The sequence below is a fragment of the Aptenodytes forsteri genome, unplaced genomic scaffold (genome assembly GCF_000699145.1).
Source record: "Aptenodytes forsteri isolate BGI_AS27 unplaced genomic scaffold, ASM69914v1 Scaffold255, whole genome shotgun sequence".
In the NCBI taxonomy this organism is placed as follows: Eukaryota; Metazoa; Chordata; class Aves; order Sphenisciformes; family Spheniscidae; genus Aptenodytes; species Aptenodytes forsteri.
Genome location: NW_008794888.1, coordinates 4,557,679 through 4,581,355, shown reverse-complemented (window position 1 = coordinate 4,581,355; position 23,677 = coordinate 4,557,679). Strand labels below are relative to the sequence as shown.

Genomic DNA, 23,677 nt, shown 5'->3' with positions numbered 1-23,677 from the left:
GCTCAGCCCTGCGACACAGCCACTGAGCGGAGCACGGCCACCCGGGTGTCACACCCCACCCAAAACTCAGCCCCACACCCCCACCGGGGGCTCTGCACCGAGGTAAGGGTTCCACAGGGGACACTGGTGTGGGGTGCAGGGGGTGGGAGCTGGGTGGGATGGTTAGGAGGGTTTGGGGGTTTTGGGGGCCAGGGGAGTGGAGGGAAGCAGCAGAGCCCATCCCTGTGGTATCAGGGCACCCCCTTGTTTGTGGCTGACACACCCCTGGCCTGGTTCAGCCCATGGCCATCACTTCGGGGTTCCTTGGGTCGGGGGCAGGCACGACTTGGGGCTCACTGCAGCCCAGGCCTGGCGCCGGGGTGACGGCTGGCGTGCGGGATGCCCGTGGCGCTCGTGGCGGCTAAGCATGGCAGCCGAGATAAGGCTGCGGCAATCCTGCAGGGCTGTGGAAGAGATAAGAGCGGGATGGGAAGCCCAGGGGCCTGCATGCTGCTGCGAACCCTCCCCTCCAAGCTTTATGTACCCCCTGGTCATCCCCCAAAACCACCTTCGGGACTGGGAGCCACTGGGCAGGACTCCAGCCCCCTCTCCTCTGCCAACATCAAGGGCATCATCAGGTACCACCCCTTGGGGCTGGGGTTTGGGGGCACAGGACAGGGCATAGGGCTTAGCCATGCCACCGCCCTATGCCCTGCCCCCTGCCCCCAAACCCCAGCCACGTGCCCCATCCCCAAGGCTGGGGCTGCAGAGACCCCCAACACAGGAAGGCAAAGCCCATCAGGTAGTGAGCAGGGATCTGGCCTCCAGCTGGGGGGTGGCACAGCCTGGGGAAGTCCCGTGGGCAGGGAAGTGATGTGCCAAGTAGGGAGTGGGACATGGGGACTTGTGGGGTGGGAAGAGGGGATGCCCCGGGAAGATGATGCTGCATTGCTGGTGGCTCTGAGCTGGTGGCACCAAAAACCCCATCGCCACAGGACTGGGGGAGTGGAGGGCAGCAGCGTAGCCCAGCCCTGTGGCATCAGCCTGTTGCTATCACTTTGGGGAACCTTTTTTTTGGGGGGGCAGGCACCAAAAAAACTCATTGCCACGAGCTTACTGCTCCATGGCTGGGAGGGTTTGGGGGTTTTGGGGACTGGGGAGTGGAGGCCAGTGGCAGAGCCCATCCCCGTGGCATCAGGGCACCTCCATGTTTGTGGCTGACACCCCCCTGGCCTGGTTCAGCCCATTGCTATCACTTTGGGGAACCTTTTGGTGGGTGGCAGGAGGGGAGCAGACCTGGAAGGGCAGCAGGTACTACCCTGGGCACAGCGAGCCCGTGGGCAGGGTGCCTGGGGTTGCCCTGTGCTGCAATAGCGCTTGGGGGGCAATCACCCCATGAGTAACGGGGCTCCTCAGGTGCCTCAAAGCCTTGGAGGGCCATGGGGACCTTGACTCCGGGCTGTTCCTGCCCTTATATGGTGAACATAGGCTGGGACAGGAGGGGACAAAGGTCTCCTGGGTGCTGGCACCCGAGCACTTTGCCCAGGTGTGCTCACCTGTGCCCAGCTCTGCGGGGAAGGTGAGGGGCTGGGGTGGGGGGCCGGAGGGTGGGCATGGTGGGGGCAGCACATCCCACAGCCACCAATGCTCCTGGCACGGGGGTGGCCTGGGGACGGGGCTCGGGGAGCCACCCATGCCCCACCTTGGGGCTGCACTGGGGGGACGTCACCACCTGGACCTGAGGGACGGGATGTGGGTGCTTTAAGGGCAGCGCAGTGGGACCAGGCGGGGTTTTGCGGGGCTGGGGGAGCAGAGACCTCTCTGCTGGGCACTGCTGGCTCTCCCTGCCAGCCCCCTGCCAGGGTACACGGGGGGCTTTGCCCAACGCCGGCTGCCTGACACCCCCTGCCTGCTTGCTGGCAAGCACTGCCAGCCTGGCAGGGATGGCTGTGGGCCACCTCAGCAGCAGCGGGGCTGAGCCCTGGCACGCTCGGCACCTCTGTGGGGCCAGGCTGTGCCCTCCCTGGGGAGCATGGACGGTGGGGTTGGGAGTGGGAGGGGGGCGCTGAAGCAGGCAGAGTGTGCTTGCACACACGTGTGTGTGTGTGTGTGTGTGCGTGCATGCGTGTGTGCAAGGCCACCAGCAGTGGCCATACCATGCTGTGCCATGTCGTGCCAAGCCTTGCCGGGACCAGGCTGAGCAGGGTCGGTTCCTGCTGGCGCTGGGGAGGAGCAGGCCACTGCGCAGCAGTGTCACCCAGCTGTGGCTGCTGCGCTGGGGATGCCCTGTGCAGCCCTGCTCCGTGCCCAGGCACAGAGCAGGACACCGGGGCACCAGGGCGCTCAGGGGACCCCGCTCCTGCCCACCGCAGACCCTGGCACGGAGCTGTGACAGCCCCCATTAGCTGTGGTGCCAGCCAGGCCAAGGGGGACAGCAGCCCTGCTTGCGTGCCCGCGGCCCTGGCACCGGGGTGCCGGGGGGTCCCCTTACCCTGCGCAGTTCTGGGCAGGGGGTTTATGGCCTGGCTGGCTGCAGACCAGGCAGGGCAGCAGATGGCACAGCAGGCTGGCTCCGTCCCAGCTCTTAATGACACTGCCTGCCATTAACGAGGGTGTTGCCGATGCCCCGGCAGGTCCCCTTGCCTGCAGCACCTGTCACCATGGTGGAGCTCAGCACCAAAGTCAGCAGGACACTCAACAAGACCACGCCAGGCCTCCAGATATGGCGAATCGAGGTGGGGACGGGGGCACAGCCTGGGCACCCATCACCGGGCTGTTTGGGGGGGCTGCGGAAGGGAAGATCCCCCCCTTTGTGTCCTCGGTGCCTGGGTTTGGGGGGGTCTCAGTGCGTCACCCGGGGTTAAACCCGCCCAGGTTTTGGGGCTGAGGGCAGCAGGGTGTGCGGGTCTGGGGTGGGGGGGGTCCCCACCAGGGCTGACGTCTCCCTCCCTTCTGCAGAACATGGAGTTGGTGCCAGTGCCCACCAAAAGCTACGGCAACTTCTACGAGGGGGATTGCTACGTCCTGCTGTTGGTAGGGCAGCCTGGGGTCCTGCGGGGGACCGGGGATGGGCTCTGCCCCGCAGGGGGCTGGGGTGCAGGGAGGGGTGTCCCTGGCCAGAGTGGCCTGGGGACACAGGGGGCTCTTCTAGCGGGGACTGGTGTCCTGCAGACACGCAAGACTGGGAGCAGCTTCAGCTACAACATCCACTACTGGCTGGGCAAGGAGTCGAGCCAGGACGAGCAGGGGGCAGCTGCCATCTACACCACCCAGATGGATGACCACCTGGGCACAGTGGCCGTGCAGCACCGCGAGGTCCAGGGCCATGAGAGTGAGACCTTCCGCTCCTACTTCAAGCAGGGACTCATGTACGTCAGTCACCCCCGGGGACCTGTTCTCACAGTGGGTGGCGGTGGGGAGAAGTCCTCTGCATGCCCCCCATGGGGACATCCCCAGTGGGGATAGGGACATCCCTGTCCCAGTGAGGTGGGGGAGGCAGCAGGAGGATCTGGAGCTGGCCTCGCTCCATCCATCACCCACATGGGTGGGTGGGGGTCCCTGAATGCCTCCCTGTGCACAGAAGTGGAGTGAGACAGGGCTGACACCGTGTCCATCCCCCTCCAGCTATAAGAAGGGTGGGGTGTCCTCGGGCATGAAGCATGTGGAGATGAACACCTACAACGTCCAGCGCCTGCTGCATGTGAAGGGCAAGAAGAACGTGGTTGCAGAAGAGGTGAGTTATGGGATGTCGGGGATCCCCAGCCACCAACTTCTATGCAGAGACGCTGTTTGGGGTCAGGATCAGGCCAGAGCCCCCCCAGACACAGCTGTCCTCAAGCAGGGGACAGAGTGGGTGTGGGGCCACGTCGCCTTGCCTCAGGATCGACCTCACCCCGAAAAGCCCCTCTTGGGATAGGGAGGAGGAATATAGGCTGGAGGCATCAGCACTGAACCAGGGCAGGCAGGGGCTGTGGAGCCAGGGGGACCCAGGCATCTTGCTGCTTGAACCCCCCACCCAATCCCATCCTGCTGCAGGTGGAGATGAGCTGGAAAAGCTTCAACCGGGGGGATGTGTTCCTGCTGGACCTCGGCCAGCTCATCATCCAGTGGAACGGCCCTGAGAGCAACCGAAACGAGAGGCTGAAGGTATGGCCAGGGGGGTCCCAGGGTCCCCCTCTGGAGGAAGGGGGTGGCCGATCACCCCCTCCCCGACCTGGGCTGACCCCTTCTCCCCTGGGTGCAGGCAATGACCCTGGCCAAGGACATCCGGGACCGGGAGCGTGGGGGCCGTGCCAAGGTGGGCGTAGTGGATGGTGAGGATGAGGGTGCCTCGCCGGGGCTCATGCAGGTCCTCACACACGTGCTGGGCAAGAAGAGGGACATCAAGGCGGCCACCCCCGATGACAAAGTGGACCAGAAGCTCAAGTCCTCCCTCAAGCTCTACCAGTGAGTTGCCGGGGGTGGGTCGGCCGTGGGGGCATCTCGCAGGGTGCCAGAGGGACCCAGCACCCAGCTCTGCTATGTCCCACAACTCCCCTCCCCATGGACAGCCACCAGGAGGGGTCAAGGCCAGCGCAGGGATGGGGACAACGGTGGATGCCGTTGGAGCAAGGGGAGTCCCTGTGCCAACAGGGTTGGTACCTGATGGGGAGATGCTTGTGCAAGCATGACCTTTGGATACGGTGGCAATGTCCCTGAGTGGCCCCATCACATCTGACACCCCTTTGTTCCTCCTCATGGCTATGAGTGAGCTGCATGGCAGGGCAAGCTGCAAACCAGGTTGCCACCATGGCAGGGCAAGAGGGTCCCTGGCTACCACCTCTGCCATGATCAGGGTGGGGAAGGGGATGGGGAGGGGACACCCCCACCCAACCCTGCCACTCCAAGGTGGGGATGGGGAGCGGGTTTTCCAGCCCCATTTCTAACCCCTCCTCCTCTCTTTTCCCCTGCCAGCCTCTCCAATGCCGGTGGGAACCTGGTCGTACAGGAGGTGGCAATTCGACCCCTGACTCAAGACATGCTCCTGCATGAGGTGTCACCCATGGGATGCTGGGGGGTGCCCAATTTCCTTTGGTGGGCAAAGCCCACCAAATCGGCTTTTGAAGGGTTAAAGCTGCCCAAAGTCCTAATTTCTGCTGTTGTCCCCCTTCCAAGGACTGCTACATCCTTGATCAAGGAGGCCTCAAGATCTTCGTGTGGAAGGGCAAGAACGCCAACAAGGAGGAGAAGCAGCAGGCGATGAGCAGGGCGCTGGTGGGTGCTGGGTTAGGGGTTGGTTATGGGATAGCCTGGCTGCTCCCTGGGGTGCTGGGCACCCCATGCCCATGTTCTGGGTCCGAATCCCCCCAGGGCTTCATCAAAGCCAAGAACTACCCGGCCAGCACCAGTGTGGAGGTGGAGAACGATGGGTCCGAGTCAACCATCTTCAGGCAGCTCTTCCAAAAATGGACTGTCCCCAACCAGACCAGCGGGTTGGGCAAGACCCACACTGTGGGCAAAGTGGGTGAGTGTCTCCTTCCAACGCTGCAGGACTCCTTGGGTTGGGATGGGGGAGCTGTGGGGACCTCCATGGCCAATGGGATGTGGCTCAGCCCTCTGCCCTTCCCCGCAGCCAAGGTGGAGCAGGTGAAGTTTGATGCAACCACGCTGCACGCCAAGCCCCAGATGGCCGCCCAGCAGAAGATGGTGGATGACGGATCCGGGGAGGTGGAGGTAGGGTGGCCGGGGCAGAATGTGGGACCCTCTTGGGGCACCCCCCTGGTCTGTACCAGGGGATGCTGTGGGGTCCAGGGGCTGCAGGGCAGGGGGATGCACCAGCCCTCGAAGCAGCACATCCCCGTCCCCATCCCACCAGGTCTGGCGCGTGGAGAACCAGGAGCTGGTGCCCGTGGAGAAGAAGTGGCTGGGCCATTTCTATGGTGGGGACTGCTACCTGGTGCTCTACACCTATTTCGTGGGGCCCAAGGTGAACCGCATCATCTATCTCTGGCAGGTGAGACCCCCAGGTCACTGACCCGTGGGTGGGGGACACGGGCACCTCCCCGGACTGGGGGTGCTCTGCCCCTATGCATGACCCCATGGGAACAGCATGAGGGTTCCCTCTTCCCAAGAGGGAAAAGGGGGCCGTGGTGGGCACTGAGCCCCTCTCTGCCCTGCCCAGGGCCGCCAAGCCAGCACGGACGAGCTGGCCGCCTCCGCCTACCAATCCGTCATCCTGGACCAGAAGTACAACAATGAGCCTGTGCAGGTCCGCGTCACCATGGGCAAGGAGCCAGCCCACCTGATGGCCATCTTCAAGGGCAAGATGGTGGTGTACATGGTAAGCACAGGGCTGCTGGGGGGTGGGGAGCAGGCAGGCGGGTGAGCCTGCAGCACCGGAGGTGACCTCCTGTTTCCGTCCCCCCAGGGTGGCACCTCGCGGGCGGGCAGCAAGGAGCCCACACCCTCCACCCGCCTCTTCCATGTGCATGGCACCAATGAGTACAACACCAAGGCCTTCGAGGTGCCCGTCCGTGCCTCCTCCCTCAACTCCAATGACGTCTTTGTGCTCAAGACTCCCAGCTGCTGCTACCTCTGGTATGGGAAGGTGGGTACCGCCGGGCACCGGGGTCGGTGCTGCCACCCCCAAAAGAAATGTCCCCATCTCCTCTTCCTCCTCCTTGGCCGGGGCCGGTGATGGAGCAGTTGTGCTTGCTTGGCAGGGCTGCAGCGGGGACGAGCGTGAGATGGGCAAGACGGTGGCTGACATCATCTCCAAGACGGAGAAGCCAGTGATCGCAGAGGGACAGGAGCCACCTGAGTTCTGGGTGGCCCTGGGGGGCAGGTCCCAGTATGCCAACAGCAAGAGGTACCAGCCCTGTGCCCAGGGGTCCCTTGTCCCTACCCACCCTCAGGGGTAAGATGGGCCACGAAATCCCCAAGTGGGGTGAGCCCTGTTCCCACCACCATCGCTGCGTTGCCCTCGCCAGGCTGCAGGAGGAGAACCCCTCTGTGTCCCCGCGACTCTTTGAGTGCTCCAACAAGACAGGCACCTTCTTGGCCACGGAGATCCTAGACTTCACCCAGGACGACTTGGAGGAGGATGACGTTTACCTGCTGGACACCTGGGACCAGGTGAGCTGGGGGGGCACGGGGTGGGGGGACACCTTTGATCCCACAAGCTGATGTCCCCAGGGTGGGTGGGGGACCTGCAGCAGCCAGAGGTGGCAGGATGGGAGGCTGGAAACCCCCATGTCCCTGGCCCCACGCTGTTTTTTTCCAGCCCCCTGGCTCCAGGGCTGGCTGAGTGGACTCCCAGCTCCAACAAGACAGGCACCTTCTTGGCCACGGAGATCCTAGACTTCACCCAGGACGACTTGGAGGAGGATGACGTTTACCTGCTGGACACCTGGGACCAGGTGAGCTGGGGGGGCACGGGGTGGGGGGACACCTTTGATCCCACAAGCTGATGTCCCCAGGGTGGGTGGGGGACCTGCAGCAGCCAGAGGTGGCAGGATGGGAGGCTGGAAACCCCCATGTCCCTGGCCCCACGCTGTTTTTTTCCAGCCCCCTGGCTCCAGGGATGGCTGAGAATGGACTCCCAGTGTCCTTCCCCATGGACAGATCCTGTGTGCCCCCATCCATGGGTTGGGCATGGCCCCAGAGGGCCCCGTCTCACTCCAGTGCTGGACACAGTGACCTCGTTGCAGGTTTTCTTCTGGATTGGGAAAGGCGCCAATGAGTCGGAGAAGGAGGCAGCGGCGGTGATGGTGCAGGAGTACTTGCGGAGCCACCCCAGCGGGCGTGACCTCGAAACCCCCATCATCGTGGTGAAGCAGGGTCACGAGCCCCCCACCTTCACCGGCTGGTTCCTGGCCTGGGACCCTCTCATCTGGGCCGTGAGTCATGGAGGGGACTGGAAGGACCAGGAGGCCCCTTCACAGATGGGACCAGATGTGGATCTGGCCCCAGCCAGCATCTCTGGGGTGCGGGCAGCGGTTTGCCTGATCCCTGCCCGTGGTGAGGGGCTGAGTGCTTTTGTCCCCTTCCCAGGACAAGAAATCCTATGAGGCGCTGAGAGCCGAGCTGGGGGGTGAGAGCAGCCTCGGGCAGCTCACCTCAGTAAGTGGCACAGGGAGAGGGAGCAGCCGGGGTGGGTGGGAAGGGGCACAGAAAGCCCCTCTGTCCCCTTGGCAGGTGGCACGAGGAGCTGCAAGGACATGTCCTCTGGTGAGGGGACACCTGGAGCCAGCCCCGTGCTTCTGTCCCTGGGGCAGCCCCTGACGTGACCCTGTACGCCCCATCTAGGTGCTCACATCCAAGCAAGAGGTCTTCACCACCACCACCACCCTCCTCCCTGACAAACTGGAGACCTTCCCCCTGGACGTGCTGGTGAACACCTCGGCCGAGGACCTGCCGCAGGGTGTGGATCCCAGCAGGAAGGAGGTGAGACGAGGCTGGGGGGCTGCTGGGGGGGACCAGGGGAAGCCCCCCAGCTTTAGCTCAGCCTCCTCTCTCCTCCCCCAGTACCACCTCTCCGACCAGGACTTCCAGGCTGTTTTTGGCATGAACCGCTCCGCCTTCAGCAACCTGCCCTTGTGGAAACAACAGAAGCTCAAGAAGGACAAAGGACTCTTCTAGGGCAGGAGCCTGGGCACAGGGACAACCCCAATTCGTTACTTTTATTAAATAAAATGGATTGGGAGAGCAGGGCTGTGTCTTCCCCCCCCGACCCCTGGGCTCAGCCCAGGCGTGGGGCTTATTTGGCAAAGAAGAGGTGGCACGCGGGGGGACAGGGGTCTTGACCGGGCACCGAGGCAGCGCAGGGAAGGACCCTCAGCTCCTTTTCCCCGGGTCCTTCCCTTGCACCCCCTGCGCTCAGAGGCGATGCACAAGCTGCCCACCCCCTGGGCACCCCCGGGGAGCCAGGGCTCCCCCATCCCACCCCAGCAGCTGCAGCTCGGGGCTAAAGGTCTGATATAAAGCTGGAGCCGCTCCCTCCTTTATCGGGTGAACCTCAGTAAACATGCGCGGTACCAAAGGTAAAAGCAACAAGCCACACACTGACGGGGTGGCGCGTGTGTGGGGACGGACACCAGGGATCACTTGTCCTTGCCCCAGGAGGGGAGGAGGGCATCTCCCTCCCGCTTGGGATCCACAGGGACCCGGGAGAGGGGCTGGGGGCTCCCCCGCAGGGACGCATCTCTGGCGGGGGGACCGGGATTTGTATGTGCCAGGAGGTGCTGAACACACACACACACGATGTTCCCGGGCAACTGAGCAAAGTCCCAACGCCCAACGGGGGGTGGAGGTGCGGTGCCCATCGTCTGCAGCATCCAAGAGGCAGCAGCCCAGGCAGCGTGGAAATAAGATCCCAAACCAAGAGAGGGTTAATAAAGAGGTTTTAATTTCACAAAAATCTATCTACACATCATTTAAAAAGGGGCAGGGGGAACCCAAGAGCAAAAACTGTAAAGAACAGAGAGGAACAGGTCTGCTAAAACACAGAGAAAAGTGCTGCTCCACATCAACAGTGTAAAGAACCAGAAAGTCAGGGTGCAGGCAGAAACCGGCAGCGGCCACCCCGCAGCAGGCAAGGCTGGAGTCCGGCAGCAGAGCTACACGGACAGCAGCTGCCAGGGCTCCCGCACCCCTTTTTCTCTCTTTGGCGGGCAATTACAGGGATAATTAGCTCCATTAAAAAGAAAACAAAGCAGATGAGTTATTCCCAGCCCCCCCCCTCCCCGAAGCACGGTGATCCCCACGTGCCCCGTGCCAGGGTGAACCACAGCAGGAAGCGCTGGGCTGGCCATCATCAGCCCTTCCTCGGGATGCGGGATGGGAAGGAAGATGCACGGGCAATGGTTATCTATGCTGCAATGAGCAGGAGGTGGAAGGCGATGCCATGGCCACAGGCGTCGGAGAGCCCCGCTCCTCCTCCTGCTGAGCTCCTCGCATCGGTCTCAGGCTGCCACTCCGGTCGGGAAGCCAGTCCTTGCTTTGCAAAGGCTCTTTGTGCAGCCCCGCTGGCCAGGCCTCCCCAGGGACCCACGCACACAGGCTCCAGTTCACTGACACAAACGGTTTTGCACCTCTCAGAGTAGGGGAGTAAATCAAGACCAAATTACCACAGTCAAACAACGAAGGGGCGAGAGGAACGGCAGCCTGAGAACAGCCTTGCGTTTATGTGCTGAATCACACTTGGACTAAACTAGGCTGATTCAGGAGCAGGTAAATGTTTAACCGTGACTCTGTACATCTGAGGGAGAGCCTGCACACGTTCAGGGACCGCAGCTGAACTTCTCCAGCTACGTATACCCCAGGATGGGTATCCCACCTGGAAGGGACGACCTTACCGAACTTGCTCCTGCGACAGCATGAGCAGTGGGAACGTTACAGCCGGTGGGCAGCACACCCCTTGAGGATTACACACCCGTCTTCCTCCCCGCTGCTCTTGGACAGGGAGAAAGCTGGCTGCTGCAAGGAAGGGGCTCCACAGACACTCCTGCCAGGGTGAAGGTGCAGCCGAGCTGCCGTATGCCAAACAAAAAAGCTTAAATTAATTAATAGATGTCTGCAAATTCTTAATGGCTAGAATAATAGCAAGAACTTTTCATAAAACAAGGAACGCTGGTTTCAAGCATCAGCTTTCGCACCTTGATCCAAACAAAAACCGGTTTTATACAAAAGTTACTGCACTGAAAAGTCAGGCAACGTTTGCTTTTATTATAAATTAACTGGAGTGCAACGCCTTGCAAAAACAACCTTGCCACCAAAAAAAGCAGAGCTGACTTCTGACACTATAGGAATACCGGTTATTTACAGCACTAGCATAGGATGCGCTTGGGGAAAACAGATTTGCCCTCTGGATGGAGCAGTCCCTTCATCACATTCGCAGGGGCGATCAGTTCAAAGGACAACTCCCACGTCACTGCCTCTTCCCATCGCCCAGAATTCTACCAAAAATTAGTATCGACAATAGAAAAGTATAACGCTTTGTAATAAATTAACATATACACCCACACCGGCTGCATCTTACAAGGTAAACGCTCCGTCGTGTTCACAACCAAATGTTCGCTCCTAGCTCGGAAACCAGAAGGATGTCACCCTGACCAGGTCCACCAGGCTCATCCCACACGTGGGCTGCAAGGTCAGTGGGTCTTTTCACCACGCCGGGGTCCCCCGGCTTGGGGGGGGGTAGCGGCGGCTGCCGCTCACCGCTGCGCACAGAGGTGAGAAGCGGCCACTGAGGTAGCATCCCCGTGCCAGCCCGCTAGGATAAACTCTAGTGTGGAACTGCCCATGAAAGAGGTGCCTGCTGTCTCCTAAATCGATGGTTTTGTCTGCTTTGCTTCAGCTGATTTATTCCTGAGAAACTCCTAACGACAGTTTAAAAAACCCAGAAACTATCTCGACAGCAAAAAAGGTGGTTTTTTTGTTTTGTTTTGTTTTTTTTTTAAAAAGAAGTATTTCACCTCTAAAACTCAAGCTGCAAAAATAAGAACTAGAGGCCAAAACAAGAGCAACTACTCTGCTTAACAGCAACAATTTCTCTGAAATGAGTAAATGCCAGCGAAAGGAAACATCTGCCCCTGCTAAGTAAGTGTGAAGGTGCTGAAAAAACCGAAGTCACTAGGCTTTCCCCCCCCTGCTGAAACAAGCTATAAGAGAAGCATCACGTCTCTAAATCCAATAAAACGCAACGCTTCCTCCTAACCGTGTTCTGTTAATGCTGAACATGGGCTTTCTGAAAGCTTTCCACCTGGTTTAGTTTCACAGTTTGAGCGCTCTGCACTCCTCAGAAAGGAGAACAGAGGCATAGCTGCAGTAAAAACCCTCTTACCCTGGGATACGAGAAGACCAAGGCAAGACCATGGCTCAATCAAAGAGCAATTCAAGTGCCAAGCGCCACCCTGCAGACCCTGCCTTTCCCCACCGTTCCCGATGACCCAGGCCTGTGCAGAAAAGGTAACGCTGAGAACGCTCCTTCCCTCCCAGAAGATGACAAGTGGCTGCTGCTCACCTCCTGCTACTGCCCTCAGTCTGCTCCAGGCGTTCGCCTGCCCCCAGTTACATCGAAGCAGCCCTAAGCAATATAACTTCAGTGGAAATACTGCACGCCCAAAGAGAGACCTCTCCTCTCAAACGGTCCTTATGCAACAACCTTATGAAGAAATGCAATCAAATAATTGAACTTGTAAAACAAAAGAAATCACAAATATAATCTCACGTCTAAAGGAGGATGACAGTGAATGGTGTAAAAAAACAACAGAGCTGCCACCAGGTATGCAATACATTCCACAGCACCGACAGTTTGTTTCCTGGAACCGCATGTAAATAGCGGAGCTCTTACAAACCCATGAATGTCAAAACGCATCAGCTTGAGTGATTCCAAAATGCCTGCTAGCGAGATGACCGGCAAGAGCGTACTCAGTGATCTGGGTTTCCAGTGAATATTACTAACACAACACACGCCAGGTTACAGAATCTATTGCTTAAATTGCTCTTGGAGAAAAAAAAAAAAGCCAAGTGATATGTAAATCTTTGCCACTCACGTCTCACGGGTGAATGGGCTTTTAAAGTCGAGTCTCTTTTTGCACTATTTTTTTTTTAATTCAGTTTATGAGCAGCTGTAGTCTTGTGGCTTGATGCAACTCTTTAAGGCTCCATGCTGACAAAATTATTTGAGGAACAATAAAAACTTCACCACAGGAGGGTCGCTCTGGGATGTTCAAGGTTTAAACGCGTGGTTCAGGCCCAGGACTCGCACAGATGGTTCAACAAACCGGGCGTCCCATATTTCTACCTTTTGTCTCTTGTTTTGGCCCTGAGCTGTTTGTTACTCCTGTGTGTCTGGCACAAGTTCAGAATCTTCCTTGTTCCTCAGGAGGAACAAGGTGTTTTACTCTTCACAGAGGCTGACGAACCGATCTTCCTACTTCCATGCTAAGTGGCTGTGCATTTTTTTCTGTTTCTAGTAACTCATCGAAGATATCCCTAGAACAGAGGGAAAGACCAATAGTGAAACTTATGTACAACAACAAACTGCTACATAAGACAGCCCTGAGGGAATCAGCAACTGGATTTAATCCACAGACTCAAGCGTCACAGATCCTGGCAGAGAAAGGTGTCTTATCTGGCATCTCTAAGCAAGGCTCCTTGAATCCCACAGCACCTTTTTTTCATTTATTACAATGAATAAGGTCGGTGGTAAGCCTCAGAGAACAGTAACAATAGTGAAAATAACTCCTGGCTGGTAAAAGGATCAGAAGCAACACAGGACACAGTCTGTAGATGAAGTAATATCCTTTATTAGAGCAACCAGTAAAGACAGAAGAAGGGGACAAACAGGCACAAAACCCCTTCTTCAGTTCCGTGTCCCTGAAAAGCTATCACTTCTACCTACACACCTTATCTTGCCCATGTCCTGAGATGACCATGGCTGCAACAACACAACTGCTAGGAGCAGGGATAAGGGCATTTACAAATGTCACAGCACTTAAGGAAAGAACTCAAGCTCCATTATGATTCCTGGTGCAACGAGCGCATAGCTGAGACAGTGAATCCCCTTCTTAAAGATGATTTAATGCATCTTGTTAAAACCCTGTGTATTAGTGACATACAATTCCATGCCTCTGAACTCAGAGCACTTCAATTTTGTCATTCTTCCATGTAATTCTGACCACGATTTCTTCTTACAAATACATGGAGACACTTTTCATCCCAGCAGAGGACTAGAGGAAGAAGAGAAACCCAATTCCTCACAAACAGCAGGTAATTACTAGCACCGAAATTCCCCAAGACACCTACTTGTGCATGTAGAAGAAGATGTAGCCGCTTCGGTCTCTGTCACACTGAACGGTGGCCTCTAGAGTTCTAGACACTTCCAGGTCATTGTAGGTGAACCAGGACTGCTTCTTGATATCGTAGACATCACTGATATAATGACCTTAAAAACAGAGAATGCACCTTTCTTTTCATGCTGCAGTTCAACCAGTAAGCTGGTCAGCTAGATACCCTGGTCCAGCAACCTGTGTCAGATTTAAATGCTAAAAGACCCTTCAGACCCTGCTCCCTCCATCATTCCTGGTCAATGAGCTGGTAACAAGCACAAGCAATTCCATGCACCCCATAAAGCAGTATTTTGTCCATGTGCTGCAGTTAGGCACCATGACATCCCCAACCTGCTCCCCTACCAGCAAGATGAAAGACTTGTTTTGCTGCCTGAATTCTTCTCTGCAAATAATCCTGCTACGGTAATTCTGTATCACAGATTTTTAAGATAGGTAAGAGGTGAAGAATAAAATATGGTATCTTTTACCTGATGATGATGTGCTTCCGATATGGCTGACAATGCTGATGAGGCGATAGGAGTGAGGAAGCTCTCCTGTCTGAAAATAAAGTCCAATTAAAGCTTTTAGGCATTCACTTTTGTCCCACGTAACTTATGGACAAGACAATTTATACACCTGAGATATGGGCTTTGGCTACTGTATTCAAAGCTGCAACCCAATCAAAGATTACAGAAACAGACCGGTTCAGACCGAATAAGGAGTCCTTCCAGAATTGGGAAAAAGCCTCCCATCTTACTTAATCTTTCAGCAAACCAAAGAACATGCAAAGGAGTCACTCTGAGCTCAGAACAGATGCTGACATCAGCTCTACACTGCAAAGTTTTCTAAACAACCATTTCCTGAGCGACTTCCACCGATGTCAGAATTAATCCACCAAATAAACATAGAAAAGCAAAAAGGGAACACCGTGCTTACTTCTGAAATATCAAAGAAATACCCTTGATAATGGTATATAGATTTAACAGTTAATACCGGATATGTAGCCCAGATTCTCTTGTCCTGCACCTGTAAGGTCAGCAGACAACACCCTCTTTCCATGCAGGAAACGTGCTCTGTCTATTCACTGACAATAAAACTAAACAATGCTAATTGGCTTTTGACAATTATTTTTTAATTCTCTCTGACCAGGAAATGTTATTGACACGATTCACTACAATACTCTTAAAATGCAACTCTTGGTTTAAGGGTAAGGAAATTGGTAAAGAATTGTAAGAAAATAAAACTGCTCAAGGAAACTCCAATTTTTTAACCTTTTCTACTCTACACAGTACTCCTTCCACTGAGGCAGGCAGGTAACTTTCACAACACCGCCGTGTGGAGTCTGAGAGTGCTAGCAGCTGGCAGCACAGCCTAGGTTACAGTTACATTTCACCTAATGGGCATAAGATCTCGCCACAACTTCTCAGTTCTGGTGGCGCAGGATCTAGAAGCCCATGGCGTTGCAACTAAACTACCACGCTGGCTGAAGCCCTCTCTCTCTGTAAGTAAAAATTTCAGGCCCATTGCTTTACATGCACTGGAATATTTATGGTATAAAACTACTGTTTCCTTTTCACCATTATCCACATCTTAGAGGGACTCAGAAGGTCTTTGCAGCTGTTTTGTTTTGTTTTTTTTAAAATTAAAATAACACAGTAGGACAGACTCTTAAGGATAGAAATTTTCTACCTTTTCATGTCTGAACGTAAAAGACTTTTCTAAGACTAAACAAGTACATCTGCTCTGTAAAACTACCTGAAACACTAAACTGATGGTAAAGAGGGGGTATATTTCTCAGTTAGCTTTTGAAATCATGGATCACACCTCAGCATTTCTTTTCAGCTCTTCTGCTTCAGCTTCTGAATACTCCATGTCAAGAACGTCCTCATTCCCAGAGTCTTCATCAGAACCAACGCTGTCCAGGAGAGAGCTGTTAAACTCTAGATAGCAAGGAAACAACGACCCTGCGTGAGAAGCCGTGGCATGCACAAGAATTCATAACAGGTTGAGGTATATCTGCCCACATAAACAAGCACAATAAAATGCTAACGTTTCAAGCTTCCTTCCCAAGGAAAGCAGGAGATATTGGAATTTCCAAATAAAAACTCTCTCTCCCTTCCCCAGCTTGTGAAAGCAATAATTAAGAAAAATATCTTGGACTACAAAATTAATTTTAGCATCATCTCTCTCATAGTTTTACAAAAAGGCACTATGGCAATGACAGCTGGGTGATAAAAGAGCGGTTAAACACCCAATTCGCTCCAGAGCACTGGTGGTCTGCAGCCAGAACCAACGTTAAAAGAAGTACAGCCAGTCTGGTCAGTGAACTGTAAGTTTCTGCAACAAGAAGCTATGAAATACAGTTTTAACTATAAGTTGCATTAACAAAGTGCATTTTTCAATTAAAACTGGCATCAAAACGCTACTGCTGGCAGCAGGCATCTTTTCATTGTTTTCAATGGTAAGAAGGCTGCTCACCCCAGGAACTTCCAGCTTGCTTGGCTGAGCAAAATGCAGGCAGCTTTCTGTAAAGAGCCGGAAGGCACCACTGCTCCCCGTACACGCTGTTCCAAACTTCCTGGGATTCTGCAGCTACCCGACTAATTTAAGATTTTGTACAGTACTCATTAGGAGCAGTAGCTACGCTTTCACCAGCTAAAGCAAAGCTATGAAGTCCTGGGTGGATGAGAAGTTGAGATTAACAGGACACTGCTCAGGATATATATATGTTTGGTTTTTTTTTTTTTTTTAAGGACACTATCACGCCAGTTACGATGGAGATGTTTTGCCAAAGAGATTCTCACACTGCTTGCCCTGTTAAACCATCAGACGCTGGATTAATGTAATCTTCTTGGGAAGTTTATAGATGAATCCCTTTAACTAAGAATATTTTACTGCTGGTTTCCACACTTATTCGGGCTGTTGTAAGCTAGACTACAGCCCAGAAATGCAGCCTCTTAGGTAGGTCTCTGCATGAAGCACTTGCCACGGGTATTGCTAAACGCCACTTCACCAACAGTCCTCGGATGACTAGTGGTTCTTTGATTGCACCACTACTGGGAACCTTTCTAAGACAAATACTACCAGATACATGCTCAAGATTATTAGCATCTCCTTGAACAACTGCTGGTTGATGCCTTACAAATGACACGGTAGCAAGCTGAGAAGCAGAAGACAATGCTCACGTTTAAGTCAAGCGCCTGCAAATCAGGAGGAGGAAGGATTTCTAGTGCTGAACTCTTCCCAGCCATGAATCAAGGAAGACCCGAGAGGGACTGGGCACTCAGTCTGCCAGAGCTCATCAGGGGACAGGACTCAGGCTGAGGGACATTTTAGCAGCACCCAACTTACTTCTCTTCAGAAGCAGACACAGGTTCATCCAGTAATACCTGAGGGCCTTTAAAGGTGTCTGAGCAACTACGAGTATCTTAACACAATACTTTGTTACCCCTCCCTCTTCCTCTTCGGAGCAGGAATTTTCTCTCAGTTATGCTTTGCTCTGCCAGATTGTATGAAATCACTCGCATGGCAGCCTCATACAAATGTTAAACAGTGCCTGAGGCTCACCACACTGCCTGGATTTGGAAAAGGCAGATAGTGTATTTTGGGTTTCTTTTTTCACCCCCAACAGCTATACCTTGCAGTGAGGTCTGTCTCCCTCCCAGACCGTATCAGATAGAGCACTTATTAATTTTCCTGGGCAAGGCCAGTGCATTCATTAATTAGCACTAAAATATCAATGCAAGTAAGAAATAATCCTTATGTTCTGACTAGAGCCATTAGCATGCTGGCTTCTGCTGGGAATGCAAAATTTCAAGGTCCATTTTGCTCCCTCTGTATCAATATTATATATTAAAGGTATATTATAATTTAATATATATTACATCTCTCTCTCTCTAATTAGAAACTGAAGAGAATGAAATAAGTTGTTTTTCACATTCAGATTTTCCTGGCATTTGCTTTCACAACCAAGAGCAAGAAAAGCTGACCTGAGCAAAGCCAAACGCAACAAAGCACACACCAAAAGAGCATGAAATCCTAGCTGTCTTACAGACACTCAAGAGCTGCACTCATACATACAGATCTATTTTCCCTCAAAAGCAACATCCTGGAAGAAGTTAAATAAGTTTCACCTTGTAGACTTAATTCCGTGGCTCGTTTAAGGTCATCATCCTCTTTTTGTTCTCGTGCCTCCTGATGGGAAGAGAACAAAACTTAGCTTATTGAGACACTTCACTGTTTAAAATTCTTGTGGTGCTCTTTTTCCATTGAAACTGTGCTGCTCTGGTTTCTACAACAAACCTGACATTGTAAATTAAAGGTTCTGTGTGAAGGAATGTTTGCAACCAGCGAGAGTCCAATGTTCCTGTGCAACAGAACCTGGGACAAACCTTCATTAAGGCTCGTCAAAGCTCCTGAAGTTTGGTATGCAGCAGAGCAAGTCTCTAGTAACACCAAATGCTTTCTCTGGATCATTAATTTGAAAAGCATCTGAATGAATTTGCAACCTTCGCTAAGGAAAGCTGTCACTTACACACAATGCTCCTCACACTTCGGCAAAATTTAGACTTCTGCCCAAAGCCAGCTGAGGACAGAGTCGTTAAATCCTGACAGATTGTATTATTTTTAAGCCATTTGAAAGTAGAGCCAGTGGTTCTATGTAACAGGTGTAATTCACAAAGGTAGGATGCAAAAAAAGACACCACTAAACAACCAGGTATTAAAAATATTACCATAAACAAGTAGCAAAGAAACCTCAAGTCAACAAACCCTTCTAATCTTTGGATAATATCATGCCCCTGTTCCTCCCACCACTCTTGAAAGCTCAGAGCTACAGCAAGCCAGTCAATAGTATTTAATGAACTGGCTTCTTAATTCAGAGTTTGAATGCTTTCAGTGCACCTGAACGCAGAACCCTAACTACGTATTTCAAACCGAGATAACCACAGCTACCGCATTTCCATGCCTGAATCATTAGAATAGCAGATTTTCGCTTCAGAACTGTAGCAGAACAACACTCAAAGGGCAGCTTTACATTATTAGCATGAGGCCTTTTATCTCACTATTTCTAAAGCATTTGGGAATCTTTGTTAAACTACTCAGCATCGCTGAATCAAAGCTACATCTGGCATGGAACATACCAACCAGCACCTCATAATGAGTAATGGGAGAGAAAAATCCAAGAGCCATGGAAACATCAGATCTCATAAGGAAAACCATGACAGCTTTAGTATTAATAGAGAGCAGACAAGGGCACCTATTTAAAGAAAGACCTGGCTAAGCGCTTGCTTCACACTCAGCAGCTCGGTTAAACTTGTGAAAATCAGTTACAGGTCTTGAAATTCAAGTGGAATACAGATGGTTAGCACACAACCCGAGATCCCAATTCTTTCCAAGTCTAATTTAAAGGACTTGTTTTAGACTAAATTATTTGGGATCCTTTTTCCAATTTACAAATAGGGAAGGTTCACATATATGCTCAGTTCCTATATTCTTCACTAAGTGTCCCCTACTTGCTAGTACCAGAGACAAGGCACTGGGATAGACAGATCTTTAACCTGACTTGGCATGGCCGTTCTTAGCCTTTGCTTTGAAACCTGCCTCTTTCACTTTGAGTCTTGACACGACACGCTGCAAGAAGCAACTGCCAGGGAAGCTAAAGGTGGGCTTGGTTCTTGGCGACAGATAGTAAGAGTTCAGTTCAGTTTATCATCGTTTTTATATAAAGTTACAAGCCAGTGTATAAATGTGCACAGAAAGCTTTGAGAAATCTGCAGGTCTGTGATGTGATATATGGTTTCCGAGAAAGCACATGCAAAACATGCCCAGACGTATCCAGTGCCATCGCTCTACTGACACTGGAGCTAGAAGAAACCGAAACCTTTTTTCATCTGGTTCTCTCAAAAAAGCAGCAGAATCCCTTTGCAGTTACTGCCTGAACACAAGCTTTTCCTTTAGCCATCAGGTTTCCAGTATTAGGGAAGATAACTCAAGGAAGCAAGCTTTATTTCTTACTTGCTCTTGAAGGCTTTGAGCCAGCGCCTGCTGAAGTTCTTGTTCTTCCCTCTCTCTCTCCATATCGTACTGCTGCAGCCAGTCAACCTCCCCCTGGGAGCCTTCCGGAGTTTTGTTTTCCTTATTCTCATCAAAATCTTTAGTTATCTCGGTGAAATTGGCAGGACCTGAGGAATCAGGAAGTACAGTTATGCTTTCCTGGGTCTTCTGTTTGTTACCAGCTAAATCCTCTTTACATCACCACAATCCTTGCAGCACAGTGACATCTATTGACAGGGAGAGCTCACCAGCCATAAGAAAACCACACAGGAGTCAAATGGAAAAAGCTCCAAAGCGCAGTCTTATACTGATTTTAACAGGTGTAAGATGAACCATTTGATTAATCCCTGAACCTGTTCTCTTCTTAGTCTTTTATGTTCACTCAGAAACAGCAACTTCAACTAAAGTAAGATGTCATACACCACTAGGTTTCTGCAGCCATGAAGCTGACACCTGAATTTCTCTAGAAGGAACCATAGATTATAAAAATTTGCATTGCATATTATACCTTGGAGCACTACAGACGAAGCCACAATTAAAGCCAAATCATATGTAAGATGGAGGGAAGCACAAATCTCAAGCACCGTTTAAATTTGTCAACTTTTTGCTTCAGGTAAGAGCTTCAATCTTGTGAACACTATCTACAGCTTTAAAAGTGCAAGAAGATGACAACTTTTCAGTTCACCTTTAAAGTGAGTGCTATGGCAGAAGTATTTTACAAAACTTCTGGAATGAACATTCGTTCAACCACTGCATACATCTCCTGCAGTTGCAGGACACTTTGATTCTCCCATTTGCTTGCAGCTGAGAAAGATTCAGGACCGGCTCCAACAGCTATCATGCAGCAACACGTGAAACTTTATAGTTTTGCCCTATGCAGACTTCCAACATCTGCTCATTAGTTATTAGCAAGGATTATAGAAGGCAGTCTCAGTATCTGTGACCTCTTAAACACAAGACCACCAGAACTATAATCCATCAGTCTAATCCTCTTAAGATGAAAAAAACTCCAGAATTTATTACATGACCTTTGAAAACATCCAACGTAAGATGAAATACTCGCTCGACTACAACCGTTATTTGAGGATCATGTAGCAGAAAAGACATCTTCTGTCCTGTCTAAATTAGCCTTTTTTGAAAACACCACAAATTATTCAGTGTTTACAAAAAACTTACTACTAGCGGTAACAAGAAATGGACCAAGATAAATCCATCGTGTTTAGAATCATCTTGTCCGATACAGCAAAGCATCCTTTGCAATTGTTTCTTTTAAATAGACCATACCAAACTCATAGCATGTTACGTTCAGCTGCCATAACTGGTAACTCAACATACACACATATCTCATGTGAATGCCAAAGCGTATGCTTTGAGTAGTACTTGTGGTTTTTGGTCATACACAGTCAAATACAGAAAGCTGAATGCAATGTTGAGTGTTTAACTGCATTCTTAATCAGAAAATACAGAAACTTTTATTAAACACATACTTTTTGCTTAAGTGTCACAATAGAGCCTTCAAATAATTACATTATACTTTCCAAAGAAAACCTGGAGAGAGAGACATTTATGTGGCCACACTCTCACAACTCTCTCTCTCACACAACCATAAGCAACATTAGTGTATATAGAGGAGGGCACAAATAAGGCTGACCACAGACTCAGTTTTCTTATACACTGCCTTCCAACGTGAAAGCTGTCAAGAGTTGTCCACTGAAACAAGTGTGATTTTTGGTAACAGAGTGGGGTTTTTTGCTGTCAATATTTAACCTCCTGGCTCTTAGAGGAGAAGGAGAGCATATTGTTGGCCTGTTTTTCCAGGCTAGTAGAATTAAAAATCTGACCAAAAGCATGTAGCACACAACAAATGATAAACACTTAAATTTCCTTCAGCCAACTAAAGGAAGACAATTTCCCCACACTGAGATCAAACAGGTTCCTTCTTGTACTTAACTGAGTTTCTGGGTCAGAGGCCGTAATTCACATGCTGAGTCTCTTATGCTCAAGGGTCTACTCTCACATAAAAAAGCATTAGAAAAAATTACAGAGATAGAGCTAAATTCATTAGTAACTAGTGACAAAATAACTGCATGTATGAAAGCATTCTCAGTCTTATGCACCCCAGACATCACTCTTGCACACCAGCAATGTGATCACTGCTACCGTGCTGCCCAGGCTGCAACAGCTACAGAAATGAAAATACTTTCTGATTATGGGAGATTAAGTTCCAGACACTGCCAAATCTTAGTAAATTGAATTGTCTGGTACGGGAACCAGTGGAAGCATGTGTTAATCAGCAGACAAAAAAATGGAAATTAACTCTGAAGATGACCGCACCTTTATCAGAGTGGTGACAGACAGACAAGAAAATACATTTTTGCAGTTCAATGCATTAAATGCTTTATACACAGGGAAACTGTAAGAAAACTCTGAGGAAGTCAGGCAGTTTCAGCAGTGCACTTGCATCCAGATTCTGCCACCATACATTACTAACCTGCTGCTATCAGTAACCCGCTTTAGCTTGCTATAGTCCAATTAAGATGGTTACTTCGCCTTACCTGAGTCTAATGCTGCTTTGGGTTTCTCCATCTCCATAGATTCCAGGTTTTCCGGCAATTCCTGAATTTCATCGTCTCCAAAACCAGTGTCTGGGCTGCTTGTGGGCTTATCTTCATCATGGCTCAGAGACAGAGAAGCTTCCCTTTTGCTAATCTCTAAGACAGCTGCTAGCAGCTCATCTTCACTCATCCCATCAAAACCAGCACTACCCAGCTCAGGCTTATCACCCTCCATTTTACTTCTTTTTGAACCCTAGAGATGAATGGAGTTATGATTAAGTCCTTGAATAAACAGGTATATAACATCAGCTTTACATTTCTGTGGAGATTTTTTTTTTTATTAACCCCAAGGAGTGGGAGCTTGGCTCTGTCAACATTAAACAGATATTTATGAGATTCAATGGAGAGACAACCTTTGTAGCTACATTCACTCCAAGGAATAATATTTAAATATAAACTACAACCAGTTTTTACAGGCCCTGCAGATTAACATACACAAGATAACTCTTCCCTTCTCCTTCCTTTCCTCCAGCACGTGTTCCACCTTTAGGTTCTGATGAATCCTCAAGCCTCTGGCAAGTCAGTGCTGAGGTGCAAGTAGCGAAATTGCAAGTTTGTTAACAAAGGCTGAAGCAGCAACATGAGAGTAATTGAACTTGAACACAGGGATGGAAGAACGGGAACTGAAATCAGGCTGGTACGAAGAGCAATTAAAATTAGGTTTGCTGCTGCAGACTTGCCATATGAAATCTTGTGGGACGGGGGGGGGGGCAGGAGTCTGCAAACCAAGTAAGAAAACAGTTAACCAGGGAAAGGGGGGAATTATTCTTTCCTAAGGAGAACAGAATGACTTTAAATTGGAAGAAAGGAAAAACACTTTAGTCTTAATCTGAATTTTTCCTTTTTTAGTTATCTTCCTAAAACTGACACTCATCAACTCCTACACCATACTGATTTGCAACTAATACAGTAATTTCAATCATTTTTATATTAACTGTTAATCAGGAGGTTAACCTCCATGTATACATATTTATACAATTACGTTGTTGTACACTTTCAATGGATGGGGGGGGGGCGGGGGGGGGGGGGCAGGAGTCTGCAAACCAAGTAAGAAAACAGTTAACCAGGGAAAGGGGGGAATTATTCTTTCCTAAGGAGAACAGAATGACTTTAAATTGGAAGAAAGGAAAAACACTTTAGTCTTAATCTGAATTTTTCCTTTTTTAGTTATCTTCCTAAAACTGACACTCATCAACTCCTACACCATACTGATTTGCA

The 23,677-nt window shown here is 51.2% G+C and overlaps 2 protein-coding genes across 2 annotated transcripts in view; one reads left to right on the top strand and one right to left on the bottom strand.

Moving 5' to 3' along the window:
- Positions 1 to 2,639: 2,639 nt before the first annotated feature.
- Positions 2,640 to 8,598, top strand: VIL1 (villin 1). Its single transcript, XM_009274950.1, has 19 exons — positions 2,640 to 2,714; positions 2,938 to 3,012; positions 3,151 to 3,347; positions 3,604 to 3,712; positions 4,015 to 4,125; positions 4,223 to 4,425; positions 4,933 to 5,011; positions 5,134 to 5,232; positions 5,329 to 5,482; positions 5,591 to 5,691; positions 5,834 to 5,971; positions 6,140 to 6,298; positions 6,386 to 6,565; positions 6,681 to 6,826; positions 6,948 to 7,092; positions 7,668 to 7,856; positions 8,011 to 8,079; positions 8,266 to 8,403; positions 8,485 to 8,598. The coding sequence occupies exons 1-19, from the start codon at positions 2,640 to 2,642 to the stop codon at positions 8,596 to 8,598; spliced, it is 2,481 nt and encodes an 826-aa protein (XP_009273225.1).
- Positions 8,599 to 9,344: 746 nt separating this feature from the next.
- Positions 9,345 to 23,677, bottom strand: part of USP37 (ubiquitin specific peptidase 37) — a 37,595-nt gene continuing 23,262 nt past the window's right edge. The window contains exons 17-23 of the mRNA XM_009274949.2: positions 22,400 to 22,652; positions 19,806 to 19,972; positions 17,924 to 17,984; positions 15,615 to 15,730; positions 14,279 to 14,348; positions 13,768 to 13,906; positions 9,345 to 12,954 (exon numbers count right to left, since the gene is read on the bottom strand). Of these exons, the coding sequence (XP_009273224.1) occupies positions 12,867 to 12,954; positions 13,768 to 13,906; positions 14,279 to 14,348; positions 15,615 to 15,730; positions 17,924 to 17,984; positions 19,806 to 19,972; positions 22,400 to 22,652 (894 nt within the window). The 3' untranslated portion in view covers positions 9,345 to 12,866. The remainder of the gene's footprint in view (positions 12,955 to 13,767; positions 13,907 to 14,278; positions 14,349 to 15,614; positions 15,731 to 17,923; positions 17,985 to 19,805; positions 19,973 to 22,399; positions 22,653 to 23,677) is intronic.